The sequence below is a fragment of the Panthera leo genome, chromosome A1 (genome assembly GCF_018350215.1).
Source record: "Panthera leo isolate Ple1 chromosome A1, P.leo_Ple1_pat1.1, whole genome shotgun sequence".
Taxonomy (NCBI): Eukaryota; Metazoa; Chordata; class Mammalia; order Carnivora; family Felidae; genus Panthera; species Panthera leo.
Genome location: NC_056679.1, coordinates 111504480 through 111521030, shown reverse-complemented (window position 1 = coordinate 111521030; position 16551 = coordinate 111504480). Strand labels below are relative to the sequence as shown.

General features: G+C 38.8%; 1 protein-coding gene across 6 annotated transcripts; it reads right to left on the bottom strand.

The window, feature by feature from the left end:
* Nucleotides 1-706: 706 nt before the first annotated feature.
* On the bottom strand, nucleotides 707-12750 carry CA1H5orf24 (chromosome A1 C5orf24 homolog). Of its 6 annotated transcripts, none has more exons than XR_006201732.1 (5): nucleotides 12363-12748; nucleotides 6598-7027; nucleotides 4797-4869; nucleotides 3632-3683; nucleotides 707-1870 (listed from the first exon to the last, which is right to left on the bottom strand). XR_006201732.1 is itself a non-coding variant. In XM_042935580.1 (4 exons), exons 2-3 carry the CDS (start codon nucleotides 7022-7024, stop codon nucleotides 4829-4831), a joined length of 468 nt encoding a protein of 155 aa, XP_042791514.1. In that variant the 5' UTR covers nucleotides 7025-7027; nucleotides 12363-12748; the 3' UTR covers nucleotides 707-1870; nucleotides 4797-4828. The 6 variants fall into 6 exon arrangements, 3 of the variants coding, with proteins under 3 accessions (XP_042791514.1, XP_042791504.1, XP_042791489.1); XR_006201730.1 differs by lacking the exon at nucleotides 707-1870 and adding an exon at nucleotides 2510-3523; XM_042935580.1 differs by lacking the exon at nucleotides 3632-3683.
* Between the last annotated feature and the right edge of the window lie 3801 nt (nucleotides 12751-16551).

Below are 16551 nucleotides of genomic sequence, written 5' to 3'. Positions count from 1 at the left end.
GCAGACAAAATGTATAGTTTTTCCAGAGTGACATTTATCTTAGTGCCAGTACAAAAATACCTACTACTAAAAGCAGAACCCCATTAAAATTTTTTTCCAATGGTGAGGGCACCTGGGTGGCTCAGTCACTTAAGTGTTCGACTTCTGCTCGGGTCATGATCTCACAGATTGTGGGTTTGAGCTCCGCATCAGAGTCTGTGCTGACAGCTCAGAGCCTGGAGCCTGCTTTGGATTCTGTGTCTCCCTCTCTGCCCCTCCTCCCTCCTCCCCTGCCTGGACTCTGTCTCAAAAATAAACATTAAAAAAAATTAAAAAATTTTTTTTTCCAATGGTGAGTAGAAGGTAGTGGTTAAGAGCCGCAACCTTGCATGGGTTGATGCTCTCTACCACTTACTCGGTGTACAATTCTGGGTAAATTATTTAACTTCCATAGGATTCAAGTTTGTTTTTTTTTTAATTTGCTTTTAAATTTTTTTTAAAAAAATCTTTATTTATTTTGAGAGAGAGACAGAGTGTGAGCAGGGGAGGAGCAGAGAGAGAGGGAGACACAGACCCGAAGCAGGCTCCGGGTCCGGAGCGGTCAGCACAGAGCCCAACGTGGGGCTCGAACTCACAAAGTGCGAGATCATGACCTGAACCGAAGTCAGACGCTCAACCAACTGCGCCACCCAGGCGCCCGTTTTTCTTTTTAAACCAGTGAAAGGGGTATTCCAATTCCTTTGACATCATTCAATAAAACTGCAGTGATTTAATGAGAGCAGGTAAAGTGTTTATTATTTATGCCAAGTACTATAATAAAGCCATTATTGTTGTACCCTATTATATTTTTACTCCAATGGGGTTTTGTGTTTTGATTTTTAGAAAACATTTATGGTTGGCATTAATTTTGAAGCAACTATCCTTTAAGGGTGACATTTATCACCAAAAAGGCTACGGTATAGTGTATTCTGTTTGCCAACGGCTTACCTCTGGCATTTGTGAGTCACTTTACCTGTGCTACTTACTCTAAACACTCTTACAGAAATCAGGCATGAAAATCCACATGTACTTCACAAGATACCAGTGATGCACATTTTGAAACAGGACAGAGTGATGATGAAACCTTCATAAACCGAGAACAACGAAATCTGGGTGCTAAGAATGGAAAATGTATAGTGGCAGCAGACCTCCTTTCATTCTACTAGGACATTCTTAGCAGAACTGTAATATTTTACAATTGTTCCAAAATTGATGCTTCTACGTTGTTATACAACTATCAAATGCCAATTGATTTCTATTTTCCTAAAGGTTGTTTGCGATTCTCACACACCACTGGCAACTAATGGGATCAAATCCACAAGTGTGTTAATAATAGTCAAGGTATAAATTCTGGGGGGTAAATGGAGACTTCCTTCTCTTCAATCTACAAATCTTAGTTGGCTGGCTTTTTCAACTGAAAAGGACACTGATTTGCTTTCTGACAACTGACAGAAAATGAGAATTTTGACAAGTATAGTTACAATGAACAAATGAGTTTTTACTGTAGAACTCTCATAAGGATCTACAGAAAACATGGTAAAGACACAGTGAATAATAACTAAGTAATCCTTTGAGCCATTGAAATGATCCAGTACGATGGTGTAGATCTCTTCCTAGATTAGGACCAGTACACCTAATCACCAGCACACTCTCATGTAGATGTGAGTGCTTCAACAATGTGAGGAAAAGCACACACCCAAAAATGCTTTAAAGTATGATTTGAAGAATATCTAATACAATTCAAAAGCACAAAACAGCCATCATTTGCTCAGGTTTTGAAATTCAACTTCAAATTTCATCTGTTGTTTCCTATTCCAATTTATCCTTCTAAATGAAGGGTCAGCAAATTTTCCTGTAAAGGAATAATCAGAAATATTTTAGGCTTTGTTGGCCTTATGTCATAACTACTCAGCTCCGCCACTCTATTACAAAAGCAGACTTAGACAATCTGTAAACAAACAATGGCTATTCCAGTAAAACTTTATTTACAAGAACAGGCAGTAGGCCTTAGTTTGCCAACTTGTGTTCTAGATGATCTGCAGGCTTTGAAGAAACTAAAAAAGGTAATTATATGTTCAAAAAATCAGGGGAAAGTGTTTTCCTTTTATATCTCCAATATTTACAAAATATGCACATGCTGTTCTCCCTAAGGTTAACATTAAAACAACAATAGATTAGCCTTGTTTAATACATGAAATTTTTTAAACTAAAAAGATCAACAAAAATGTAAATATAAGCCTTTGGTATAACTATTAGCCTGCTGTATCTTAACAATGGGAAGAAAAAGCAAAGAATATTGAGATCCATTTAGAAATCAGGATTTTAAATTACAAAAATATAAATACTTCTATTTTGAGAAAAACAAAAGCACAGAGGTAACATTTCAGAAAGCACACCTAAGAAAATACAAGATCACAGCCATGATAAAGGTGTATGATTTATCATTCTTTTACTTGATAAATACTGTGCTAATAAAGCAGTAAACGTAGTAGGTTTTAAAGTAATGACTTTATTAATAAATATACATCCATATGATGATGTAGATACGAATCATGAACACTACTCCATTCCCATACACATAATTGCACACGAGTAGCTCAAGTTCATGGACATAAAAACATACACAGTATCTATTCAGACTTTTTACAGCAGAGGACAACGTGCTTATATCAGTTAATTGGTAATTATTTTTCTGTAATTATATGTGGAAAAAGGAAACTGTGAAACTTAAAGAATCAAAGTGGTCTGATTACTATAAATCACACACTTGATTTACTATAGCATTAAATTTTCCCAAAATTAAATACAATGTATGTGAGAGCACAGATTTATCTATTTGGGGGGAGGAGGAGGGAAAAGCAAAGGAAAGATTTAGATACATCCTAGAGTTCAGAGCATATAGTTAAGCTATAATAAAAACAAAAATAAAATAGCATCAAAATATTTTATGTCCAAGGAAAAAAATGTTTTGAACTGTTGTGAATGTTTATATTATAAAGGGACCATAAAATTTTACTGCATATAGAGACAATGACTGACAGAGCAGCAGTTATTGTCAACATCCCCTGAATTCTTCTTTTAAAGCTTCTTAGAATAGAAAGTTTTTTTTTTTTTTTTCTTTAGCTCATACACTGGTTTTTCTTACACTGGCTGGATCACCTTTAACCTAATAAATGGATCCAGATAACTGTTTTTTCCTCCTTAACTCAAAGAAACTCTATTACTTCAAGAAACTATTACATGTAAATTCACACAAACATCAGTTTGGAATGAATATTACTTTTATTACTTTAACAGAGATTTCCTTAAAAAGTAAATAAAAAATATCAAGAATATTTTAGTCTAAATGAACACTGATTTAAAAAATGTCCCCAAATATTAAAAACTAATCAGATGCTTATTTTCTTCCAATACATTGTGCCAGTATTTTTAAAATATCCAGTGCAAAACTCCAAAGATAGTATCAAAATCATCCCATACTAAAGATCGGTTATGCAAGGTTTATCTGTGAAAAAAATGAAAACTTCATCTGTATTAGCTGCTTATTTGTTAATATGATAATAAATAAGGCATGTTAAAATATTTTTCAAAGAAAAAAGGAAAGCAAACTTACTTGAATAGCAGATCATTTTCTGATCAACAGTTTTAATACAGAATAGTGAAACCTATTTTGTGAAGAAGAGAATTATACAATATAAAATTAGCATTTACCTTTCAAGAAACAATCACACAGTTGGAAGAAAAGGCCAGTTTTCCCCAACTGATTATATTAAAGTATAGGCAATTGTTAACATGCTATTTCAGTGTTTATCATGACGAGACAGTGTTACAAAAGATGCACGATGTAGTCTTTATAGAGAAGTAAAAATATTGTGTATTTTAAGACTTCATTCATGTTATCACTCTATGTCCATTCTCTTCAGCATGGTACCAATAAAGTGTTCACAAGGAGAAAAGGAAGTGGAATCAGGAGATGCTCACCACCATACAGCTCTAATAACTCCAGGTAAACGGTTACCTGAACAGAAAATCCAGCATTCTAAACAATGTTAACCATTCACAACTGTAGCCATTCGCTTCTTTTTTTCCTGGGACATAACTCCTGATATTAATAAACACTGTTATGAACAGAATTCCTTTAGTTGTTTTCACCATTTCATTAACATGTATACAAAATTCATTATACAATAATACACCTGCTTTATCTTCTGACACACAGCACAGCACCACTGAGTAGATGTGCTGGAGAATGGGGCAAAAGGCAGGGGAATCAACGAAGCAAAGGGCATAGAGAAAGGGAAGGGTATGTACAACAAATCAGGGATAAAAATAAACTGAAAGGGAAATGTCAAATGGACATAGTATAAAACAACATGTAACCAAATCCTTGATAGTGATATATAGGTAGAACATTTAAACAACTGTTTTCAGGAACTCAAAAGAGGATTTCTAAGCAGCCAACTGCTGAACATCATCTTGAGAAAGAGCTAAATGACAGATACATATCACAAAAGTGGAAAGATGAACACAGGAATAAAGATGTAAGCATTTGTGTGTGTCAGAAGGTATACTGTTCTGAGTAAATTATTAAAAAGTTTTCTATTTTAAGCTTCTGTAAGGAGAAACTCTTGTAGCAATTTAGCTGCCAGAATGTTAGAACTGATTATATAGTCATCCACTATTGTTCTCTAGGGTTTGTGCAAAGCTAAAATTGATGAGGTCACTGTCTTAGATGCCAGTGCACACAAAGTCCCCACATACAATGCAACACCTCTTACTGTAAAGAGCAGCATAAGTCCAGCTCATTGTGTCAGGCATCACTGGAACACCTGAAGGCTTGCTGCTTTTTTCCTGATAAAAAAGGTATGAAACATGACATCCATTTGCAATCAGAGTTTGCATTAACTGAGAGCAAGCCCAAACAACACAAGATGTGCCCTTTTAAAATTGTCATTATTTTAAAAGTTTTTGGGTCCTGCAAATCTACATTATAATCTCAAAGGCATTTAAAATCACAAATACATACATTGTAACTTTAAAGTTCATTGGAGTTTTTTTTCCAAATCTGAAGTTTATAATAGTTTATTTTATTTAGAACAAACTCAGAATAAATAAAATGTATATTAACAAAGAATGTTACTTTCAGCAAGGGGAGAGATTTTCTTCTATCCCTACCATACACACCTACCCAGTATTTTTTTTCTTTTCTTTTTCTAAAGCAAACATTGTTGGAAAAAATTTTCTTTTGGATGAAGTGGTCTTACCGAAGCCACTGTTAGATTTTTAATTAAACTAACCAACATATTTTTACACGTTTCATGCATAGATGGATTCCGACAGATTTCTTAATATTTGGGTTCTGACAGTCAGAAAACTGCATTTTGTTTTTACCAGTTTTAGACTCTACCTTCAATTTGTGTCCTTTGGTAGATAGAAACCTGAAACCACAGTAAGTGCTAATGCAATGGGACAATTTCTTGGTAAAAAAAAAAACTACAAAACATTTTGAATAAATGAACAACATTAATAAATGTTTTAAGTATAATGCTTTAAAACTAAATATAATGAAAGGCAAAATGTAGTGACTACGGCTACATGCACACCTTAAGAATGATTCTTTCTCTATTATATTAAATATGCTATTCTTAGAATGCATTATATTTCACCAGAAATGTAATGTGCAGTTTTTATTAAAAAGTTTAATTTTTCAGTAAATATGAGTTGTTTGTAGTGTTTGGTATATATACTCTTAGGCAATTAAAAAATACACAACATATCACTGCTGGAAGGCAAACACTAAAGAATTCTTTTAGGAATAATGGTTAAATCAATCAATACCATGTAAATCAATAAAACAAAATAAATAAGTTTCTGCTGTTTAAACCTAGAACATTAAAGATTTTTAACATCTGAAGTCTGTGTAAATGCCAAAGCATACAAATTATCTGTGTCCTGTCTCATGAAAAGAAATGTTACAAAAACTCACAGCCATTACCTCAAGTAATTCTGAATCATTAGTTTGCTTTGTTCCATCAGTTAAAAATACCTTAGATATTATTTTTAATATATTGTAGGCTTACTTCACGAACTAATATGAAAAATTGTTTCAGTTGTTTAGCACATAAAACATCGATGCAGAATGGCCTAAAAGTAGTAATGACGTATGAGACACAACCATAACAGTAACTCTAAAGGAAAAGCAAAAATGACAGTTAGGTATTACACTTGAACCTATATACAAACACAACGCCACTGCTCATGCCCTGAGGGCATCTGTGAGCAACTGGCAGTTTCTGAGCAAAAGCAGGAAAACAAATCAAATGGGAAGACAAATTTGGAAAGCCCAGGCTACAAAATCATGTATGTCAAAATAAAACCAAGAAGCTTTAGGATTATTCACAACCTTCCTTCTAAACCTGGCCCTCCTTTCCTCCTTCATTCACTCATTGGGTGGCTTGACTTCACTGCTAGTTTCCTCTACCCCATGAACTGCTCTGCCGTGCATCATAGGGTAAGGAAAAGCTGCTGTGCCACAGCCATAACCAAGATCGGCAAGACGGGATAGAGCTTTAATGCTACCTGGAGGTCTCCCTGGGCTGACTTTGTATCCTGCAGCTTTAGTTGTACCCAAAGGTCTGCCTGGACTTGTCTTAAATCCAGCTGCTTTGGTGGTTCCCAGGGGTCTGCCTGTGCTGGTACGGTATCCTGCGGATTTGGTGGTTCCTGAAGGTCGGCCACGTTTACCGGATCGGTTGAGATTTTTCTTTTTCTTTAGTTCATCCTTTATCTCTAGACTTCTGCCACTTGTAGTCTGCAAGTGTGTTTCATTTAATGGGTCTTGCCTCTGACAAGCCATTGGCTTGTGGCTGACTGTGTGGCTATATTTGCTTTGCTGGGAGGAATATATGTCAAACTGATCGGCAGCTCTCATGGCATCTTCACTGAGGCAGGAAGGCTTGCCAGGCCCACAGAAAGCCGGATTACTGCTGGCAACAGGATGCATCATTTTCTAGCAAAAATAAAAGACAAATATGCATAAATACACATATATAAATATATACCTGTATGACAGCATTCAGTGGTATTGAAAATAGTCTGTCTTCCAAGAGCTATGCAGGCTCCCTAAAATTAGGCTGACAGGCAGGACTCCAGACCACTTATAAACAAACACACATCAGCAGATTCAAAGATAAACTTGTTTTCCTCAATTTAATCAAGGGTATGGAGATATGTCATATAAGGTAACTGAACTCTAATACTCAACTCAAATATAATACATTAGTAGCCATATGTTTCTCTGGTTAGGAAATGGAAAAATGGCAAGCAAAGAATATATGTGTTATACTTTATTGGCTTTTTGCTTCTAGATTATGAAACCCTAAAAGGATAACAACAAACACAAGAACTTTTATTAACATGATTCTTCTTCTCATTTGCCTAACATTTTTAGAATGTCTCTTATTGGCCTTTTATTTCTCACATATACACTTCTGATCTGGCTACAATTTCCACAAGACACTTCCTCATTGTAATTTATTACTGATATATAATCCTGAGTGTGTGCTACACTTTACAAAACACAGAAATGTGTCAAGCAAAGAAAAGAATCTCTCGAGGTACTGACTCCCTTTAAACTAATCTATCCTCCTACCCCCAAAAAACCAACCAACCAAAAAAACTAATCTATCCAAACAGGAGGCAGTACCAATATAAAAGGTGAATAAAGATTTCCATTAGCTAAACTCAGTCAACATTTATATAACTGAGACTTATACTACAAAAATATGGGTAACAATCATAATAAAATACTTCCTATTTTGAAGGTATGGTTATCAAGACCAAAAGTTCAAAGTGTAAACACTGCTTTCTCTCTGATCATAAATATGCATGGATCTTCTTCCCTTACAAGAGCCCTGTGACTAATTAACAGTCTAATCTCTGTTTTGTCTTGAGGACATCCCTGTGATTTTTTTCTTTATAAAGGATAGATTATAACCACCACTGTAACAAACCAGTCCTTAACAGCCATATCATTTAGACACACAGAAAATGAGTTTATAGAGACTAAAGTATTATATTTCAATAAGGTAAGAAAATAAACCTGTGGGTTCCATTCAGATTTAGAAAAAGAATCACAGGTGTATAGTAAGGTCTAGCCCCCAAGTTGTTAGATGTTAGCCTATACCATACATGTAAAAGTGGACCAAAACTTCAGTTATGAAGGCAGAAAGAAATGGGAATCAAGTCACAGAAGTGAATTCTGTTAAATCACAAAATATCTGCTGAAAATCAACAGATAACAGAGCTACTGGGCAGCTGGCTTAAAGCCTTAACTAGAAAGGAAGAGTATCTACAGTGACAAGCTAGTTGTTTATGACAGAAGCCTTACGGACTTGAGATCATAAGTCAAGATTGAGTTAAACACAAATATTAGAAGAAACAATTCTTCACTCAATCCCAAGGATATAATCAAAAAGAGGTTATTAATTATCACCTCACCAGCTCAAATTCTAAGTTCAGGTCAGAAATAAAGGGAGATCATCAAGATGTGTTCCAAATGTAGTAATATTAGGTGAAAGTTAACAGTTTTTGAACATTTTCTAGGTGGTAGGTGGTAAGTTTGGCACTTGGCACATCATCTGATTTAATCCTCACCACCACTCTGAGGAACACACTATTATTAGTTCTATTTTACAGAAAATGAGGAATTTTTAGCTACTTGCCAAGGTCACACATTAGGAAATGGTAAAGTCAAACAGGAATTCAGATAATCTGACATGAGAACCAACAATTTCAGCATAATAGACAACTATATCCAGGTATCTCAGTAACAGCACTGTCATTTGGATCAGATAATTCTTGCGGGGGAGGAGGGTGTCCTGTGTATTTTAAGATACTTATTAGCAGCATCCCTGGTCTCTGCCCACTAGATGTCAGTAACTATACCCTCTTCTTCCTAACAATTTGACAATCCTAAGTTTCTCCATACCGTGCCAATATTCTCTGGGGGGGCAAAACCCACCCCCTACCATGAGCATCACCCAGCTATATTAAAATGAAAACAGAAGACCCATTTTAAAATATTCCTGTTTAAGTCTTATTCACCTCTTTAGCTTATACCTCTGCAAAAATCCACAAAATCTTTCTGTTAAGAACACTGACAAAGTCAAACATTTGTTTTCCAAATTGAAAAAAAGCTAATGCTGGCAGATGTGAAGGGACTAACCACATTCCTTTCCCCTTCAAGTTATAAACTAATAGAGAAATATAAACAGGAATTAGATAGGAATCGAAGTACGAGTTTACTGCCAATAAAGTTGGACTAGAGACCACAGGCAAATACAAAGAGAAACACAGACCTCTCAGCAGAAGGTTTTAAGAGAAAAAGTGACCCCCTTTTCAAATTTATTATCCAGAAATCACCCTGCTGGAAAGAAAGCCCTAGTAAAAAGAGGTAGAAAGGTATAAGTTCTCTTACACAAGTAGCACTGCCAGTAAAGGAAGAAAATGTTTTCTTTCCTACAGTCTATTTCAATGCTTTAGTTCATACCTTTTAAGTTCCTAATCATTAATTTACCAAAACCTTTCCTCTGGATCTTACTTCCCTTAACTTTACCTTTTCTTAATGTATCAGAACAGTCGCTATATATTAACATTCAGGATACAGAGTCTCAGTTTACATTACATTAGGCTTTCAATGGCAAGATGCTACCATATATCTTCTACTCAAATATCAATCAACATGGAAGCAAAATACACTATTTAAAAAGTAGACCTGTAGGGGCTCCTGGGTGGCTCAGTCAGTTGAGCATCCGACTTTGGCTCAGGTCATGATCTCACGATCCGTGGGTTCCAGCCCAGAGTCAGGCTCTGTGCTGACAGCTCAGAGCCTGAAGACTATTTCACATTTTGTGTCTTCCTCTCTCTCAGCCCCTCGCACACTCCCACAGTCAGTCTCTCTCTCTCTGTCTCTCAAAGTAAACATTAGAAAAAATTTTTTTAAACAATGTGGTCGTCTGGATGGCTCAGTCCATGAAGCGTCTGACTCTTGATTTAGGCTCGGGTCGTGATCTCACAGTCTGTGGGATCCAGCCTTACGCCGGACTCCACACTGTCAGTGTGCCAGCCTGCTTGGGATTCTGTCTCTCTGCCCTGACCGTGCGTGCACACTCTCTCTCAAAGTAAGTAAATAAAGTTAAAAAAATAAAGCATCCTTCTCCAATTCCTTTAATCTTCTCGGGGAATTTAGGCATTTGGTTTGTATTATGTTAATTTACTTCTGACACAGCTCACATTTATTAAGAGCCAACCCAATGCAAAACACTATTCTAAGTGCTAGGACACAAACAGGAGTGAAGCTGTTTATCCCAATGGAAAGACAATGAGACACTGACTTAAGGAACATTTCTTTTTTTTTTTCATGTTTATTTATTTTTAAGAGAGAGAGAGAGAGAGAGAGAGAGAGAGAGGGAGAGAGAGAGAGATGTGTGTGCGCACGAGCAGGGGAGGGGCAAAGAGAGAGGGAGACACAAAATCTGAAGCAGGCTCCAAGCTCTGAGCTGTCAGCACAGAGCTGGATAGGGGGCCCAAACTCACCAACCTCAGATACCATGACCTGAGCCAAAGTCGGACGCTTAACTAACTGAGCCACCCAGGCTCCCCTTAAAGAACATTTCTAAAGGCAAGTCTTCTATATGTTCTGTATTTGCTATTCCTGCTACTGTCAAGAAATCAGTACAGTATTCTGCTTACTCAATAACTGATTAGGAAGTTGGACAAGAAATTTACTATGACAGTTACTGATGTAAATAGTTAAAAAGGAAAGAGTTAAAATCAATCCTTTCTACTTTTGATTTCAGCCTTTTAAGATGGGAATCAACAGCATTAGATCTTTGTGTGCATAATCATCTACACACATACACACAAAGAACATACATGTTTTTATGCAGTATTTACATATACAGGCGTTAATTAATCCTACACTTAATAATGTCTCCTACTTTGACTTCAGGACTTGTCACCATATTGTTCTTTCTTGTAAGGTTCTTCCAATACTATAGTACAGAGTTCAATGGAAGTATGCAGGGCATATTTCTTAAAAGAGCCAGAATGAATACATTTCTAGAAAGTTCAATACAAAGTTTGGACTGAACGAAAGCCAAGAATAACAGAATGGAATGTGTAGACTATCAAAGGTTAACTGCCTTTTAAAATGGTTCACTGAATATATGGGAGTCAACTAAGAGCTTCTATATATTTTAACTGTACCTAAATTAGAATTTTTAAAGCACACACTAAAACTTGCTATCTTTAAGTTGTTTTATCATGTTTAAACCCGAAAGTCCTTGGGTGAGCAGTTCTTTATGAAAGAATTCCTTTCCCTTCTCTTGAATGTGGCAGTCAGTACTGCCAACATAAAGAACTCTAACTATTTTTAGTAGCTTCACAAAGCTTTACTGAAGCTTTCTAAACATGGAGAAAAATCTTCCTTTCAAGAAATCCAAGTTCTGCTCTCTTCCAAAGACCAAACATCACATAATTCTCAGAGATCTCTTTCACGTCATTTGGGTTGTAACAATTATATAGAATCATATATGTTTTTATAATTATAAATTGAAGTCCATTTGTGACCCGCGTCACTCAGAATGTCTATTCAGCTAAAACCAAAACAAATGCCAAAGCCATGCATCCTGTCCCACCACGGAAAGTTTTGTTACTAGGACAGATCATAAATAACAGCATTCTTTGTCTTCTTTCTACTCCCTTAGTTGTGCCCCACGGCGCAGTTTCCCCGGTGTCAGAATCCTTATCTGACTTGGAAGTGTTTACAAATGTATTAGCAGTTATGCTCAAAAGCGATTATTAATGCATTAGCAAGAACAACTTTGCAAGACACATGTCCACACTAGAGAAAGAGTCCTGAACCCTCCAATAATCAAAATTCATAGCCCGCTCTCCGTGCACTTGGGAGTTCCGCAAGCTGAAGTCCACAGGCCACTGCATCTAGATGTCTCCATCTCGAAGCCGGCCGACTTCAATTTAAAGGGGCTCAGGAAGGACCGCTAATTCCGACCTCTCAAAGAAAAGAAAAGGTGACCCCTCCCCCCTGCCGCAGGAGGCATTTCCCCCAATAATGGCTCCACGCCGAGGGACGAACAGACTACGTCCGGGGCCCCTCCTCTCGCTTCGGGCTAGGCCAGAGCCCCTCCTCAGACGTGGGTTGGAGACCTCTTCGCACCAGCTGGCGAGGCCCCTGTTCTGGCCGCCTCCTTACCGTCTACACGAGCTCCCGCCGCCCAGACTCTGCTCCGAGCCAGACTGACAAACCCCGCGCGCCCACCTACCTCAGTCGCTGGTAGCCCGGCCCCTCAGCGCGCCCAAGGGTTGCCCATCAGCTGGGAACCTCACGCCCGCGCCGCTCCCTTCCTAGCCCGCCGCCTCTGCACTACGCGAAAAGCCCAAGTGAGAGGGGCAGGCAGCTAGGGCGGTGGCGGCGAAGTGGACGCTGACTTCCAGCTCCCGCCGCAGCCACCACTCCGGATCCTGCCCCAAACGCAGGAGGAAGAGGCCGCCACAGCCCAGTACTGCGAAGGGAGGCGTGCGCGAGCTCGCAAGAACCGCGCACGCACACGCACACGCACACGCACACGCACACGCACACGCACACGCACACGCACACGCACATCGCGAGACCCAGTCTCCCGCCGACGACCAGCACGCAGGCTCGGGGAGGGTAGCCGGCAGAGCCAGGATGCGCTTGCGCGCCGTGGGGCCGAACGGGAGGCGGTGCTTAGGACCGCGCAGGTCTGGTTGTGGTTCAGGCCCAGAGCTGTAGAGGAGTTGTAGACCCACCGGAAGGGAGGCAGCTTCCTACCAGGATTTTCGTCGCGATTCCAAGTAGATGTTGGAACTACTACTTGACCCCATTTCTCAGATTAAAGTACTAAGTGATGGAGTCATGATTTGAACCCTGCTGCCTTGTTCCAAAAAGCCTGCCTTTAATTAATGGTGGCAAAAAGATGAATGCCTAATTGTGTTAGGTGCTGTCTAAAGCATGTTACAAGGGCTCAGCTTCTACCCTTTAGCTGCTTATGGATGGGTAGAATGAGACCTCCACCTAACAAAATGGGGAATATTCAAATAAAATGAGTTTGGGGCCTCAGACCTAGGGCCATGTGATCATGAAAAGCATTTTGTGGGGACATCCTGTACTTTTAAAAAAGTTTTTTACACTCAAGACTTAAGAATTGCCATATTCTTCATTCCACTATCACAGGAAGGGATGGGACAAGCAGTTTGCTTTCAAAATCCTCCCCCCGCTTTATGAAATTTCTGATAGATCAGTCCCCCCTATACAGGACAATTAGCAAAAGGATTAATTTCCCCAGTTCTTCCTGCTGTGAATTCAGAAAGGAGAGGATCCAGAAACAAAGGCTGCTGAGAAGATATTTTATTTAGTAGTGCAAAGAGACTAGAGGTGGTGCCTCTCCTTTTTGACTATGCAACGAAGACTGTTTGAGGAGGTAATTCTCTGCACGGAATTTTACCTTGAGCACAGTACTTGGCCAGGTGCTGTTGCCAGTAGGAAAGGAGGAAAACTTTCCTGGGTGAACACACAAACCAGGAGGAAAACCAAATATAATACATAAAACAGGCAAGCCCATTCATTTTCTAGCAGGCATAGTTATGTAACAAGATTCTAAATATTCTCATTACTTCTATAAAATACTAGAAAACAAAACTGATTATACCGGTATAATATCAGTATAACATACTGATTATATATTGCTCATATATAAAAAGGAAAATATGAAGGGTGCCTGGGTTGTTCAGTCAGTTAAACCTCTCCCACTCTTTTTTTTTAATTTTTTAAAATGTTTATTTGTTTTTGAGAAAGAGCATGAGAGAGAGAAGTGGCCGAGAGAGAGAGAGGGAGACACAGAATCCAAAGCAGGCTCCAGGCTCTAGGCTGTCAGCACAGAGCCCGATGCAGGACTTGAACCACCAGCCGTGGGATCATGACCTGAGCTGAAGTCAGAGGATTAACCGACTAAGCCACCCAGGCACCCCAAACCTCCCACTCTTGATTTCAGCTCAGGTCTTGATCTCACTGTCAGAGTTCAAGCTCCGTGTTGGGTTCTGCGCTCCGGATAAAGCCTACTTTAAAAAAAAAAAAATGTACACAGATTTGAGGACATATTAAGTAACTTTCCAGAAAAACATTAGGCAAGTCTTCTCTACTCAAGTCCTCTTTTTTTACTTGAAGTGGAATTTCATAATGCATTGTAGCACTCCCATACCATATCATGACCATTCCAGATTCCTAATTACATTTTGTGTGGAATGGCATTTGTACATAAAACCACTTAAAAACAAACTTTCAGGGGGTGCCTGGGTGGCTCAGTTGGTTAAGTGTCTGACCCTCGATTTCCTCTTGGGCACTGGTCCCAGAGTCACGGGATCAAGCTCCACACGGAGTGTGGTGTGGAGCCTGCTTAAGATTCTGTCTGCCCCTCTCCCTGGATCCTACTCTCTCTTTAAAAAACAAAGAAAAACAATCAAATTCTCATACAAAAAAGGTCAGATGATTTGCAGACCCAAAGGACAGATAGCTGGAATAACAGATGAAGTCAGACATTCCTGGGTATCAATGCCTTTCTGCTACTTGTGTCCTATAGTACCTTGGGCAAGTCACTGCTCTTCTCAGAAGTTGCCATTTATGTGAAATGAAAACAATGTCCTCCTTACAGGGATAAGGAATGAAGGTAGCTAATGGGTAAAGACAGATGTGGATTTATGTTTTTGTTTTTTTAACTTTTTGTGTTTTTTAAGAGAGACAGCAAGCCAGGGAGAGAAACAGAGGGGGAGAGAGAATCTTAACCAGGCTCCACACTCAGCTTGGAGCAAGATGTGGGGCTCAATCCCACGTCCCTGCAATCATATCCTAAGCTCAAATCAAGAGTCTGCCGTTTAACTGAGTGAGCCACCCAGGCACCCTGATAGATGTGGATTCAAATCCCAGGTCTGCCACTTATTAGCTGTATGACTCTGAACAAGCAACTAGTCAACTCAACATGTACTTACTGAATGCAAGGTCCTGGGGATATAGGACTAATATGGTCTCTGACCTCAGGGAGTTTACATTCTGGTGAGGTAGACAAAAATACAAGCAGATAATCAAAATATGTTAACTGCTGATCTGTTATTTTGAGAATCATCTCAGAAATTATAGGTGCCGCAGTACACACAGATAAAACATGGTCCTGAACGTAGAGGCTTTTTCAAGAGCAGAGCCATTTATCATCACTTCACGTTCAAGAAAATCATACCTTTAAATGTCACACTCTTTAACTTATCTCCCAACATTTCTTCTTCAAAAGTATATACCCTTGAAATACAATTTGGACGCAACCCAACATTCTTCATTCCTTCATTCAGCCTGACGCAGGGTAGGCCACATCATATAAACAAACCACCAACTTATAAGATTTTCGAATGATAAATGGTAGCTGTACACATACATAAGGAAAGCCATAAAAGGAGTATTTGTTTAGAGCTGGGAACCAGCTGCCTCTAGAGACCACTGAACTGGGGCAACAAGGGTTCCTAAATGCTTTCACTTAAACTGAAAGATACACATAGAAAAATGAATCTCACTTCATAGATTTTAGTTTATCAGTAGCCATGGACTGTCCTTGCTAGCTATATGGCTTACAGCAGTATTCAAAGTAATAGCAATATTGAAAGAGAGCATAAGAAAACCCACACTAATTCACCCATGTTAGACAATAGTACTAACATTTATTGGATGCTTACCATATGCCAGGCACTATCTTTGTATGTTTTAAATGTTCTATTTAGAGAGGAGTGCCTGGGTGGCTCACTCAGTTAAGCGTCCATCTTCTGCTCAGGTCATGATCTCAGTTCGTGGGTTTGAGCCTGGCATCGGGCTCTCTCTTGACAGCTCAGAGCCTGGGTCCTGGAGCCTGCTTCAGATTCTATGCCTCCTCTCTCTCTGCCCCTCTCCCGCACGCACGTGCACACACACGCATGCACACACTTTCCCTCTCTCTCTCTCAAAAATAAACATTGTTTAAAAAATGTAAATGTTCTATTTCACCTCATGCTTACAGCTCTGAGATAGGTATTTTCACATCCCATTTACATATGAAAAAGCAGACATTTTAAAACATTTAAGCAACCATGGCCAATGGTTGTTTAAGTACCCCCAATACAGTCAATTTATGTATAATTATGTCTATGTACAGTTGTACCAATACTGTAACCAGTATATTTAAACACAATATGTCATGAAACTTTTTTTAAGTTTATTATTTTTCATAGAGAGCCCTAGTGGAGGAGGGGCACAGAGAGAAGGAAAGGGAGAATCCCAAACAGGCTCCACATTGTTAGCACAGAGCCCGACATGGGGCTTGATCCCACAAGCCATGAGATCAAGACCCGAGCCAAAATCAAGAGTCAGACGCTCAAACGAATGAGCCACCCAGGCACCCCATGAAACAATATATTATA

What these genes read in the sequence shown, in the direction of transcription:
- CA1H5orf24 (XM_042935555.1), bottom strand. Translation starts at nt 7,024, where the DNA reads ATGATGCATCCTGTTGCCAGCAGTAATCCGGCTTTCTGTGGGCCTGGC.